This window comes from Odontomachus brunneus, unplaced genomic scaffold (genome assembly GCF_010583005.1).
Source record: "Odontomachus brunneus isolate Ranch 3 - 2012 unplaced genomic scaffold, Obru_v1 Obru_scaffold_157, whole genome shotgun sequence".
NCBI classification, from domain to species: domain Eukaryota; kingdom Metazoa; phylum Arthropoda; class Insecta; order Hymenoptera; family Formicidae; genus Odontomachus; species Odontomachus brunneus.
The window spans coordinates 29,211-44,003 of NW_022639607.1; the positions used below are offsets into that span (position 1 = coordinate 29,211).

General features: G+C 40.5%; 1 protein-coding gene across 13 annotated transcripts in view; it reads right to left on the minus strand.

The window, feature by feature from the left end:
- LOC116850855 (patronin) overlaps positions 1 to 14,793 on the minus strand; it is a 66,450-nt gene that overhangs the window by 23,516 nt on the left and 28,141 nt on the right. For all 13 annotated transcript variants that reach the window (XM_032829610.1, XM_032829607.1, XM_032829608.1 and 10 more), the window contains one exon: positions 1,022 to 1,117. In XM_032829610.1, coding sequence (XP_032685501.1) covers positions 1,022 to 1,117 — 96 coding nt within the window. The remainder of the gene's footprint in view (positions 1 to 1,021; positions 1,118 to 14,793) is intronic.

A 14,793-nucleotide genomic window follows, 5' to 3' on the forward strand; every position in this document is an offset into this window, starting at 1 on the left:
ATGTCTGGTGAAATATGAACGAACTGGAATTCCGGATGAAGTTACCAGAATTTTGCTCAAATTAACAAAATTTTGATTAACTAAAAATCTTGTTTGATTAACCAGAATCTCGTTAATTTGAGCAGAAGTCTGGTAACGTCAGCCGAAATTCTGGTTGAGCCAACCAAATGTTTTCCATATACAATAAAACAGCGAAGCGACACAAAAAATGAAGAGCAATTAGCAAACATTGGTTGATCCCATTTTTAACTAAATTATAATCCGATGTCTAAAAAAAACTTTTATTTCGATAACAGATTCCTTCTTTCGAGTATGATCGCATTTTCTTGTAAGCCGCCCGGCGACAGCGCGAAGTCATAGTAACAGCGATTCGTAACGCGACTTTCGTTTCTTCTCATCGAAGTTCGGCGCGATATTGTGTATTCCCTCGCCAAGTATTATTAGCATCTATTCGTTCGCGTAGATGCGTCGACGTAACTTCGCAGCACACCGCCTTTCACAACCGGCGAACCCGTTTTCTCCGTCGCGGCATAACGACGGAGTACACCACGGAGGAGAGTATCTCGGGACAACATCCGAGCCGGCGGAAACTTGGACTTCCCGCGAGGAAAAATTCATTCATCTCATGATAAGGAAAGAGAGGGAGAGAGCTACGCAAGCGTTGTGCCGTCGCAATAATTCAACGAGAGTGAAAAGGTGTATGGTAATACGTCTTGGGAAGATCTATCTTCTCGAGGGATTCATAAGAGGCTCATAAGAAATTCAGAAAAATTACACAGTAGCAAATGAAAGGGCATTAAGAGACTGCTCGGGAGAAAATGTAAATGTTTGTATACGTGGAAAGTACGAATAAATATTTCAGTATGAATTCTCGATCGCGCACGTTGCGCTGAGACGAGAACACGTCCTCCAATACGTGCATGTCGGGCAAAGAAAAGCTCGTTGGTTAATGAAGAAGGTCTTTGTCGTGCTTTCGGTGGTCTTAGGAACTAGAAACCGAAACGGGATCGTTAAAGCTCACCTCATGATCACGGTAATACGGCTCGCGGAGCTTTTCCGGCACTCGATTGTTGTACGCCTTCGACAGCAGCCATTTCACGGAGGCACGTTGTTTGGCCTGTAACATAAAGAGAAATAAAAAATTATACACTGAGAAGAAGGCTTGGAAATTTATTTGTTGAACACGATGTTTATTCACGGGAATAAATTTTATAGTCCACAGAGAGCTATCGAGCTCTCATAAGTTTTTAGATCCATTTTGTGGCCCCATTTTATGGCTGAAATCTTAAATTATATTTTAATAAAATTGTAGCTATTCATGAGTAAATTATAGATATATAAGTATCAAAGTTTGAGAGAAAATTGTTTAAAAAAATACGTATTCTGTCGAATTAAATCGTATCGTTAGGACTCTTATAGCAAATAGTTGTAATTTTATTAAAAAATAATTTCAGATTTCGAATACCGCAAAATGGAGTTAACCGCACTTTTTTTTAATTTTTTTTCAATTTATGCGCAAAAGCATCGAGCATTCGCTCCGGTTTTAATTGGTTCTACAGAGAAGAAATTCCTAAATGACCGTAATTTTCCACTAATCGTTCCACCGCGGACGAATTGCGGCAAGAAATCGCAATTATCGCGTAAAAGTACGAAAAATCGAAATTACACGTTCCTATCGTTCGTGTTTGTAAGTACGAACGCACTCGCGGAATGCATTAAATCGCTACATTACTCCGCTCAGGTATGTGAAAAAAAGTTCGCCTTACATATCGCTTGTGAAATCTAAGAGTTTTTATCTCGCCGTTTCCAGATTTCACACTGATTCCGCCGCCGATTTCGCCCGGCCCGAGACGTAATTATCTCGCGTGTTTTACTTCCCTTAATGTACGGTTCGCTGAGAAGGAAAGCCAAAAATGACATTAACGTACTCGAGCTCGCTCGCAGCGGACTTTGAAACTTTCACGCGGAAGCGACGTTGAACTTCAAAATTCAAACGCGGCGAGCGTCCTTCCTATTTATCGCGGCACGATGACAGACACGCGCTTTTAATTCATCAAGTATTAGAAAGCTTGGAAAGCTTTAAAGCTGGAGAGCTTTAAAGCTGGAAAGACCTTAATAAGCTTAATCCTGAAGCCACCAAGTATTATGGATCCTGAAATTTTGATTCCCATCAAAACCCACGCGCGCACGTGTCCTTCGCTGCCGTCGTGAATCATCGAACAGACAATTTCCGCTCGTCGTCGGCAGAGATTTTCCCTGGGAGAAGACATTTGGCAAACACAAGCACCAGAAGCAAAGGTCCAAAGTCACACTGACAGGGTCGCGTCACGGGTCGTGACTTTCGACGTTGCTAAATCCTAAGCTCCTAAATTCCTCGCCAAAAGTTTTCCCGGGCCGCTTGGCACACGGAATTGCACGCCTAATCAATTTGTCGAGCGGCTCCGAACGAGAACGAAGAGGTGCAGGAGAAGCGAGAGAGGCCGCAGAGGAAGAAGCTGCTGGAGGGCTGGGGAGGATGGGAGTGGCCGTCGTATGAGGTCACGCTGCGCGGCTGTGTGTTATAAAGATTAAAGTGGCACGAGGAAGTTTCTGACGCTCCTGCAAAAACGCCGTAAAGTAGTAATCATTCATCGCGGCCAGATTGATAGTGTCGACGGCGGTGAGCGGCGCGAATTATTCGATATTTACCCTCGCATTTTCTCCGACGCTTATATTGCACACAGAAAAAACGCACAACATAACGCACACTGCATTCAAGTGTTAATGCTAAAATACTTGTTTCAAATATTTCACATGCATACATATTCGTAAATCTATCATCAGTTTCCATCACATTTATTCAAAATGCACTCTGAATTCTAGCACTCCAATCGATAATATTAAGTTAAAGCAAAGATTCAGTTTATATTTACCACATAAAGTCGAACTAATTTTTTCTCGGATAAAGTTTAATGATATTCTTGTAAAGAGAGTAAATTCTTCTTTCGAGTACATGAGCTTTCCTCAAAATTGTGATAAGTATTTTGGAACTATTGTCAAGAAAATACTCTTTGTTGAAAATGAATTCTTTACTTAAAAGAAAGAAAGTAAACAATCGTTTTTCTGAACAGCAGAATAATATTTTTCTGTGTGTACTCTTTCTTTTGCAATCGCTTCAATCAGCGATTTTATCCATTAACATACATATGTATATAAACGCGTTTTCCGTTAATTTTATGGATTGTCTAATTACGTCAGCGATGAAAATACTCGAACGATTGAGTAAATATTGGCCGGATAAACCAATAGAAATTCGGACGAAAATTTGGATAGATTGGAGTGCAGCTCGTAATTAAATAATTTCCACTCTTCTTCCAACCCACAATGTCTGATCTGCTTTAATAATAACAAAAAAGCGACACGCAGGACAAATTACTATACCGGCACATCAATTATCGATTGCTACTTCGGTAACGGTGTTATTCCAACACGCTATGTTATCTACAGTATACATGGGAGCGGTCCAAGATAAGTCCAGCAACGCGGCGTGTTTCCCGCGGGAAATGTTTGACTATCAATTTCCATCGTGCGAACCGGCTGCACACTTCTGACGTCAAGCGCGTCGAAGGGACGAAAGGATGCGCCGCGCCGACGAGTCCTTCAGCCGTGAAATTGAAATAAGGAAGAGATTGCCGGTGACACAGATCCGGAAGGTGGGACGCCGAGCAGGAGCGTCCCAGCTCGCGGAAAATCCGCGCAAACATCATTTCGCCGCGAAGCGACGCTTAAATTTCGTCAAAGTGAAAGACGGCTGCACACTCGCAAATGTAAAAATGTGCGACGCAGCCTACGCTGAGAGAAAAATAGTTAATCGGTAGGGGCACTGATAACATATATTATTTACTTATACTAATATAAAATATCTTTTAAATAAGAAAATATAGATTTCCTTCAAATATTTTACAAAAATAATCGGCTATGATTGGCCAATTCTTACGGCTTACTCCGCATACTGTAGACGAAGCCTTAACTTTTCATGAATAAGCAACTGTTTATTCTGCTTAGATATATAAAAGAATTTAGGTTTAGATAAATATGTTATCAGTACTCACCGAATGAATATTTTTTTATTTTTTACATATTTTTCCTCTCAGTGTAGCGACAATCCTGCCAGATTCGAAGAGAAATCAAGTGTAAAGGGAAGAAATGCGATTCCGATAACAATGTGCTAATTTACAAAAAAAAATAGTGTAAAACGGAGTTAGTCAACGGAAGCTTTCAGTTTTTCGTTACACAATCCCGTCGAGAAAGCCCAGCCGATCGATCGATTGATCTCGGTCGTTTGGAATAATGACCCGCGTGATGGTCGACTATGGATCAACGTCGCGAATAGATTATTCCGTTCTCCGGCCGTGGACAATCAGACAATGAATCGTAACAAGTAATTACGAGCTATTAAAGTGCCTCCAGCTTCCATCCAACATTATGAGCGCAAAGCGCGGAGGAAGAAGGACGAGAGTGGGACTAAGAAATCAGATCGAGAGTCGTGATCGACGATTCACCTGGCGAGATCGCCGCGCGCGCGCTCGGCAATATCTCTATCGCTCCGCGCTGCATCTTTACGATGAAACGACGAGGAAACGCGTGCAACTCGTTCGGATGTTGCGAGCAGTGCAGGTGTGTACGAGATGTCGCATAGCAGCGCTTTCTCCACCGAGGAATTCTCTTTAACTAATCTGAAATAAGCTTGAAAATTTCATCGCGTGCCACATTCCATCGTAACTTTTTAACTCGCGACATTATCTAGTTAATGAAGTACAAGTTGAAATCTTATAAAAATTCATGTCAAATTACACAAAGTTTGCTTTCCCATCTGCATTCTTAAAAGTTACATCGCGACATTGCCGACATCTGGACGTTTGTAAGATAAAAGTACACACAGAAAAATACCATTCTACTGCTGAGGAAAGCGATTACTTGGTTTACCCTCTTTTAACTAATGATTATCTCCAACAAGGAATATTTTCTTGATTAAAGCCCCCAAATGTTTATCACAAATTTTGATAAAGCTCATCGTCATATATTCGAAAGAAAAGGAAAAAATATATTCGTCATATATTCGAAAGAAAATATTAGTTTGACTCTATGTAGCAAGTAAAATGAATGTTTATTTTAATTTAATATTTTTGATTAAAATGCTAAATTTATTAGGATTCAGAATGTATTTTGAATAAATTACAAATAATTATAAATAAATATTTTATATAAATACGAATATTTAAACATAAAAATATATATATACATATATAATACTCGCCTGATATATAATAATAAAATATGTATATATATGTATGTGTGTGTGTATATGTATACACTGAAGGAAAAATTACCTTAAAATCAACAAATATTTCTTTGATAGGTGCCATTAACATATTTACTTAAATCTAAGTTCTCTTTATTTAAATAAAATATTGTTTACCTGATTTAAATAAATAGTATTTAGTTTAAATAAAGAGAATTTATATTTAAATAAATATGTTGATGGCACCCATCAAAGAAATATTTGTTGATTTTAAGGTAATTTTTCCCTCAGTGTATATGAATATGTATACATATATTCCATGTTATAAAAGTTTAAATATTCGTATTAAAGACTAAGACAATAAGAATATCCAAAATTAGATATGCCAAGAGTTACCTAGTACTTTTACCCCTTGTATCGGGGAAAAATCAACAATGCACTATTTCAAGTGTCTCTCAAGCCAAGAGTGCAGCCGCTTCGTACCATGTCGTGTATATTTCGCGGTATATAAACTAGCACACGTGTCCGGCAGGAACACCGAAGCAACGCACGCACGTACGCACGTGCGCGTGCATGACGTTTACGTTCGTCTATAAAAAGAAGCCGTGTCATCGCTAACAACTGGTTATGTTACACGATACGGAATGTATCCTTGTTACTGCCACACAGAAGGCGATACAGATTCGATCGATTCGACCTATCCGCGATAGGGAGAGGACGGTCTCGGCTCGGTGATCCACGACCGTCCGCCGCCGCCGCGCCGCGTCATCGATCTTTATTAGATCGCTCGAGATCCGTGCCCGACACCGGCCAGGACTCTGTGATTCAGATCCGTGTTCCGCGATGACAACGCGAGAATAACACCCGTTGAGAAGACGTCGACTTTCATTTATGTAAATGAATTGTACGACCGCGGTAGTGGCGCGCGCACGTGCACAACTTCTCCGCGATATTTCAGCCGATATGAGTCGGCGAGCAGAGAGGAGCGACGTTGAAAAATGTTTCGCATTCGTGCGTCGTGCGGGTATGAGCAAAAATGCTGCAAGTTCCCCCGTGCAATCTACGCGATGTATAAATTCGTCGTTTTCCGCGCACTGCGAGATTAATTAATTCGCAGCGTGTTAAACGACGACGATTGGTCTTTGACTAAAATAACGACGTCGCTTCATGGCGTATCGCGCATTTGTCGCGGAACGAATCTGCACGGAGAGAATTTTATAGTAAAAATTACTATAGGACTTTGTGACCGAAGAATAGATTGACGTTCTGTAATAATTTACAATCCTTTCGTTTCATATATGCTACTTAGATATTTAGAAACTGAATTATTGTATATTTTAGAAACTGAAATGTGCTATTAAAACGCTCGCTATGTTTTCAGCGAAACTTACTATGTTCTTTAACAAGATAGTCCTCACTGCGTCTATTCCTAGCCTATTAAAAACACAAAATAAAATTGAAAAGAATTTATACATAAAAAACTCTATAATATTCATCCTGTGTAGAATCTATAAAATAGAAAGCGGGACGGACCAGTTCTAGCAAGAGCAAAGCGAGGATCACGGAAACAGATACACGCGCGCGCGCGATAATGCCGTCGATCGAGAATATAACAATCGCAGGCAGTGATAATCCACAGTCTAATAATCAAGCAGTGGGAAATTTAAGCTTTACTGACTAAGTATTTCAGTCATGTATACATCCGCTCGTTAGCGACTCGGATTACTTTCAAGGCACGTCTACAATACGCGGAGTAAGCTTGGCGCAAGTTAAAGAAAAATAAAAATAATTGATTTCGTTTGCATCTTCCCTTATAGAACTTATTTCACCCCTTGAGTGTGTATGTATCATATGTGTACAGAAAAAACACGTGCCACCAGTAATGTACATATATATGTACACTGAAGGAAAAATTACCTTAAAATCAACAAACATTTCTTTGATAAGTGCCATTAACATATTTATTTAAATCTAAATTCTCTTTATTTAAATCAAATATTGTTTACCTAACTTAAGTAAACAATATTTGGTTTAAATAAAGAGAATTTAGATTTAAATAAATATGTTAATGGCACCCATCAAAGAAATATTTGTCGATTTTAAGGTAATTTTTCCCTCAGTGTACATCTTTAAAAAAAACCGATTTATTCTTTTGCGATTTGTACGAGAAGCTTGGTTCAATCTCAGTTTTTGAGGTCTCTGAATCCGAATATAATACCAGAATCTCAAAATTCAAAATGGTAGATCTAATATGGTGGGTCAAAAGTTGGAAAAATAATTGGATTTTTATAAAAATGATTGTACTAAGGTTTTCGAGGTCGCTGAATACAAATATGACATCTGCTGAATCTCAAAATTCAAAATAGCAGATCCAATATGGCGGATCAAAAATTGGAAAAATAATTGGATTTTTATAAAAATGATTGTACTAAGGTTTTCGAGGTCGCTGAATACAAATATGACATCTGCTGAATCTCAAAATTCAAAATAGCAGATCCAATATGGCGGATCAAAAATTGGAAAAATAATTGGATTTTTATAAAAATGATTGTACTAAGGTTTTCGAGGTCGCTGAATACAAATATGACATCTGCTGAATCTCAAAATTCAAAATAGCAGATCCAATATGGCGGATCAAAAATTGGAAAAATAATTGGATTTTTATATTTTGACCCGCCACATTGGATACGCCATTTTGAATTTTGAAATTCTGATATATTCGGATTCAGCGACTTTGAAAACCTTAATACCTAAAATCGTAGCGGAAATGTAAGAAGAAGAAACTTTTTTTCACACACTGGTGGTACAGAAGTCTCATTTTCGCCACACAGTCAAGGAGTTAATACTTCCGATGTAAGAGAGTTAGCGTACAGGCGCGTAAGCAAAATCATTTATTTTTATTTTTCACTCCAACATACACCAAGCTTGCTCCGCGTATTGTAAACGAGCCTTTAAATCATGTAGCACGCTCGCAGTCTGCCTTTCTAAGGATTAACTGCACGTATGCCGCTCGCAAATTAAGCGCCAGCGCGAGTTTATGCACGCGGTCTCTGCATGCGGACGATATAGTCCGCCGTGCGGGAAGAATCACATGAAATTTCTACAAATGACACGCATTGCACGGGCATCGTCCGTCCGCACATCCGTTCAATCTTTCAATTTAACCGACGCGGAGGCCGCCACAGAGGCGCGATGCGAGACCCCGGTGTGAACGCTGGAAGTTCTTAATATGGATTCCGGCCATGGGCATTGCCCACGCGACGTTGTGCCGAGGAAAAAAATAAACGCGATTCTCGTCAGCAGCTCGCGGTGAATGCAAAGCGGGCGAGAGAACACACTCACAATCGCGTGACAGATAAGCGCGCCGCGCCGAGATGCGAAATGCTAATGCGCTACATAGAGATTTATGCGAAATAAATCTCGGCAATGTGAAGAAATCTCCCACTCGGCGAAATGTACTGCCTACGTGATATCGTCCGTGCACCTTCAACTTTCCCGCGGGGATATCCTGACTCGCTCGAGTAACATTTGCGACAACATCTTGACAAAATACATTGTGAATGAACCGGACTGGTCGACCAGTGTGTCTCTTTAAACGCCGGCACGTGACATTATATCTCACTGTAAATCCAAATATGTTATTTTTAAACGCGTGTATCTTGGCTGAGGCTCGTTACTTGTGTTTTTCTGTCATGTCATTTAACATGTTTAAAATATATGAATTATGATTTGATACACATTAAACGTGTTGAATAACGTGACTCAAAACGGCAAGAGACATGCGAAAAGAGATTCAACCAAACAAAATAACATACTTGAATTTACAATGCTGCGGCATATCGATTTGAACGTTTTTCTACCAGGTGTTCTGCAACGAAAAAAGAAGAAAGAAATCACACTTTTCTTTCTTCATTAACTCACCATTTAAATTCGAGCATTCTATTGTATTACTTTAAATGCAAATGTTGTACTTATGTCTTTATATATTGCCTTGAATTTATTCTCTTTTCTTTGTTAAATTAGATTTTTAGTTTAATTATACTGCAATTTTTCTTTATATTTTGTTTGCATTGCTATTTTACCTTCTTTTCCTTTTTTATCATATGTATTCATCATCATTATAATATTTTTGTTCTTCTTTCTTCCTTTTGTGCCAATGGGTGTGTCATGACTTACAATCCAAAATAAATATTCATTTATGAATAAACAAAAGGAGAAATAAAAAAATATCGCTCGCCGAATTCTGTCGGTCGCGTTTCCTATTGAATTATTAAATGTATAAAATAGTATGAAATATAAAGGCGCTCACGCACACACACACGATCGCTCGCTGCGACGAGCTTTCGATTCATGGTCGAATAGGGTAAACTCGAATATGATGGCCATACCGGAAAAATGGCCATAAGCTGTAATTTCTCTAATAATTGCAAAATATTGCATTTGTGTGATCAGTCATAAAGATAATCGATATTTATTGTAGTGTATGTGCATACATTTTTCGAAATAGCAAAATTACGAATATTATACTATATTTTTATTTTCGACTACTTGTAAAATTTCTCATGTATCCACTAAAACTTGCTGTAGCGTCGAATAAATTACAGTTAAGCTATCGCAATCAACGTTAGATACATAAAGTATACATTTTTATTTTCATTTTCACTATTTGTTTACAAGTATTATTATAACCGTCTTTTACACACATTTTAAGGATAAGATGGCCCACTATCATTTTAACATTTATAAAAAAAAGTCGTTATATTTCAAAAATTCTTTTCAATATTACAATAATTAAATCTTATGTGCAATATGTTTTGAAAAATTGGATTTAAAATTTAAGTTTTGTAATAGAGCTTTCTATTTTACATGTATATTATATTTTTCATATGTATATTATTTTTTTATTTTATTTTAAATAATATATATTAAATATCCTATACTAAAATGAATATATCAAATTATGTTTTTTTCATTATTTTATAAAATAATAACTATAGAATCTTGAACATAAAATATGTATGTCATCTATTCCTTGGCCGTCTTGTCTTAAACATTTAGGTAAGATGGTCAATGTTCATGTTTTGATGTTTTTGTAATAAATAATTTCACTGAAGTATTTTCCTTTTAACTCTGATGGTATTATATACTGTAGACTTCAGTGAAGTAATGTGCCAAACGCTATTAAGAAATAACAATAAGAAATGTATTTTTTTTGCATTTTAAAAAAGTATGGCCATCTTATCCTACCCTACGCTCGGACACCTGCAGCAGCAGCAGCGGCGACGGCCTTTCTTTCGGCGGCCCGGCCAACACGTACCCCGCGGAATTTATCGGACTACTTACGCGGCACGTGAACGTCTAGGCGTCTAGGCGCGGTTAGATCAGGCAATAAGGCCGCGGCGCAGATATAACCCTAGCTAGGCAGCGAGGCGAGCGGTGAAAGACGTCAGGCCCGGATTACCGGCGGCAAAGTTGCATCTCGCGGATTAAGAAGTAACGCTCGACGACGAGGTCGGGAACATTCACAACGAATCCCCCGCGAAATCCTCTCGACCTCGTTATTTCCGCAAGTAAAAATAAAGCGTTCGTTACAAGTTCTAAATCTATCTAAATCTATTTAGAGCTTGTTCTATCGATACAAGCTCTAAATTCCCGAATATTTGACATTAAAGAATGCGAGATCGAGTTTAGCCCCATTTTGCGGCATTCGAGATCTTAAATTATTTTTTGATAAAATTGCAACTTTCACGAGTGGATTAAAGATATATAAACATCAAAGTGATGAGCCTCTCCATTTGGGAGAAAATGACCCAATATAAATATTCTGTTGAAATAAATAGTATTGTTTATAGGATCTTTGCAGGAAACGTACATTTTCCTTATAGGAAATATTGCAAGAAATGGGATAGAAGTCTTTAAATGTCAATAAAATAATATTAACTGACTCTAGCAAAACAGGAAGTGAAGCTATTGTGGCATACTATTGCACAGTTGTCACTTGTACAGTTGCCATCACTATGTCTTTTTCTTTGACTGTATGGAGGTTATGAAACATCTGGAAAAATAAATAGAATTGGGATGTAACGTGCGAGCTGTAAAACGGCGACGTGTGTTTCGTCGGCGTCGCGGGGTTTTATTTGCATGAAACGACACGCACTTTCTAGACGCAAACTGACTGACTGACTGACTGACTGACTTCGAGCCAATTCGCCTGCAGCGGCGAGTAGTAGGTTGGTAAGTTTGCAAGTGGCAGGATAAAGTGCCTACGCGACCAGATGGACACTCGTCAGAGCTATTACGAGAACCCACGGTTCTCGCACAGTCTCCATCTTTGGCGACCGCCTGTTCGAGGCAATCACGATCTCGGCGGGAATTCCCTCAAGCTACACTTCGAATTCCCCGCCGTCGTGTCGTACAGAGCGGAGACATATTCTCGCGGCAAACCGATTTAATTAGATTACCTCCGCTCGCGGAGTCGCCTATTCGCCTCTTCGCCGCCTTCCCGGGGAGATCAAGCTCATGCCGCAAACTTGTACTTCTCGGGAGCAAACGCTTCATAAAAGTCAAACTCATTGCCCGAGAGTTATGTAGGTCGATCGCGCAGGTTGCGGCCAGGCGAATCGCGAATGGAAAGTTCGCCGAATGTTATTCACCGGATAATTTTGTTCCGTTCAACCGCGAGCGACAAGACGAAGGGTAGGAAGCTTCCCGATGAGGGGAGTGAGAGGGTGCGGAACAGCAGCTCTAGGTCGCGCCCCACTCCACCACCCACTCTCAACTTATTTCCGGCATGCCACGAGATCCTGCCAGGACCGCAGAGAAATCAGAACGAGATATATTTCCTTGACACTTCGTAATTCTTTTCGGAAACGCTCGTCGGCTGGGAGCGTTAAACAGATTGCGACCCGTGTAAAATTGGATGTTGCGAGGCGAAGTATGTGCGCTCCTGTCGGATTGCAATCTCGGCGCGATTTTATCGGGTCAGCTGTCAGGACGAATTCTCGTGACAACGGCAAGGTAAATTGAAACGAGACGAACGGAAACGAGGGGAAATTACGCGCAGGGCGAGCTGGTCAATCTAAATTTCGCGAGAACGTTGCCGTGCAAAAATGGAGTGACCGCGAGGGATATGAAAGCTTAGTCGCTATCGCTATCGCGTGTGAACTTTACGACCCTAAATCCGCTTATGGGATCGATATCCCGAGGAAGAGACATCTGCCACATTGGCGTCGATTATCCGACACGGTGGCAAAAAAGTCGGTATCTGTTCGACTTGTTCGGATACATCGGAATTTTCACGGTTGCGGATTTGCCGAGAGAAGCATAGAAGAAAGGCAGGCAGAAAGGAAGACAGGAAAGCGCCGGATGCTGTGCTCCTGTGAGCAAAGTGCTCGCGCCGTGGAATCAAACAAACCGTTTCCGCGGCTTCTCCCGTCTTCCATGACGTCTGCACGTTTTTTTCTCGCCAAACTTTCAACCGCGATAAAAGTCAGGTTTGATTCGTACAGCATATCTTTTATTTAAATAGAATAGTTGCTTCCATGAAAAATTAAGATTCTTTTCAGATTTTGAGAAAATATATATATATATATGAAAATGTATTTGAAAAATATGTTATATTAGTATAAGTGAATGTACTGTTAGTACTCCCATTAAATAAATATTTTCTAACTTTTAGATATTTTTTTTCTCTCAGTGTATGAAACGAAAAAATAGTCAATTACGACAAAATGTCGATCTATTGCTCGATTATAAAACTCCACGGTAATGTTTACTATAAAGTTCTTTTCACGTATAAGATATGGACGGATGAGTGTAGTTAAAATACAAAATGCAAATTAAGTGCCTTTTTGGCATGCGAGCTGAGAAGTAATAAAATACATACGTACAAACTCACACCGCTCTTTTCTGTTCGGCGAAAATGTCAAGAGAAATATGGCTGGACGCTTTTTCCGCGAGAGGAGAAACGATAAATTTTCTCAAATTTCGCCTGTAGGTGAAAAAGTCAATTGAAAGACACTTCCTCGCGGATGATGAATCAGAAAGGGAAGCCCGACGAAGCTGAAAATGTTGTTAATTCACGAATCGACGGGGGAGAATGCGCCTCGCTGCGGAATTCCGCGAGTGCATTGCGGATACTCTTTTCCTGCATCGCCTGCCGAGGCGCGCACGGCCCACAACTGCATCGCGAATGCACCTTAAACGCGGTACAAATCGGCCCATGAATCGTCTGGAATTGGTAGATTGATCGGCCGGTCAAATTCTCGCGAAATTCACTCGAGGTAATCTCCCGGGGCAAGCACGCGCGCGCGCGCGCACACACACACACACACAGCTGCTTGTGTCAAATGACTGTGGTATCGCTATACACAAAGCCAGTTCATCCGTCGGCGATCAGAATCGGAACGAGCTCAAACGGTCAGTTTATCGATTGACGATATTTTCGCGCGGCCAGATCATGATTCCGCCCGCGTGGTGAGAACGCGACATGTCGATCCCGTGAAACACTCGCCCTGTAACGTTGCAACTGGTCAGTTACACCTGGTCCCTCGCTCTGCCGTTCTCTACCTCCCTCTGTTCGTCGTAAACCGATATGATACGACACAGCATCGTCATATAACGCGAACCTACTTGCTACCTACGTGGACGCGCATCGATCCGACGCGATGACGCGTGTATTCCCGTCCTTATTACATAATAATCTTAATTAACAGCCTCGGCCTTATTACGCGATATTACGCGGAACAGGGATTATTACATGAACTCACGAAGTGTTTCGTCACGCGTTCGGAAATTGGTCAAAGCGAGAGAGAGAGAGAGAGAGAGAGAGAGAGAGAGAGAAAGAGAGAGAGGACTCCACAACCGCAGGAACCTCCTATGCGGACAAGCTCGATTAAGGAGTTAATTTGCCTTAACCACAATGTTTAAAATTATACAAAAATTTAATCTTTCTAAAGGTCGAACTTGAATCGCGAGAGAGACAGCTCGACGCATCGCAGAATAAAAAAGTTATCCGCCTATTTTTTTTAGGTTTGAGGACACATCCATCTTATCTAATGGGAGAATCTGTTTTCCACCTAAGAGATTCTTCCACTGAATGAGACAGATGTGTTCTTAAACTCACTAAAAAAAGGCGAGCAACTTTTCTGTCCGCAACTGTACGTTTCTTGTTTGCGCGATTTGCGAAACGGGACGAGAGACGACTTGGGAACACGAGTGCGTCGCGGTGAAACGCTATTTGCATACCGGCCCGGTGCGGTGCCCCGCTGCCAAAATCGATGGGGCCGAATGAGGCTGCCGAGTGCGCGGCAGGAGAATCGTCCTGCGAGTCACGAGTTGCCGCTCCTTTTACGTATATAGCGGCGTGCGCGTTACCGGGTGGGGAGAAAAATAATGGCGTGGGCGGGGGACACGACTGTTGAATATTAATTATTCTCGAGGGGAGCTCTCTCTCTCTCTCTCTCTCTCTCTCTCTCTCTCTCTCTCTCTCTCTCTCTCTCTCTCTCTCTCTC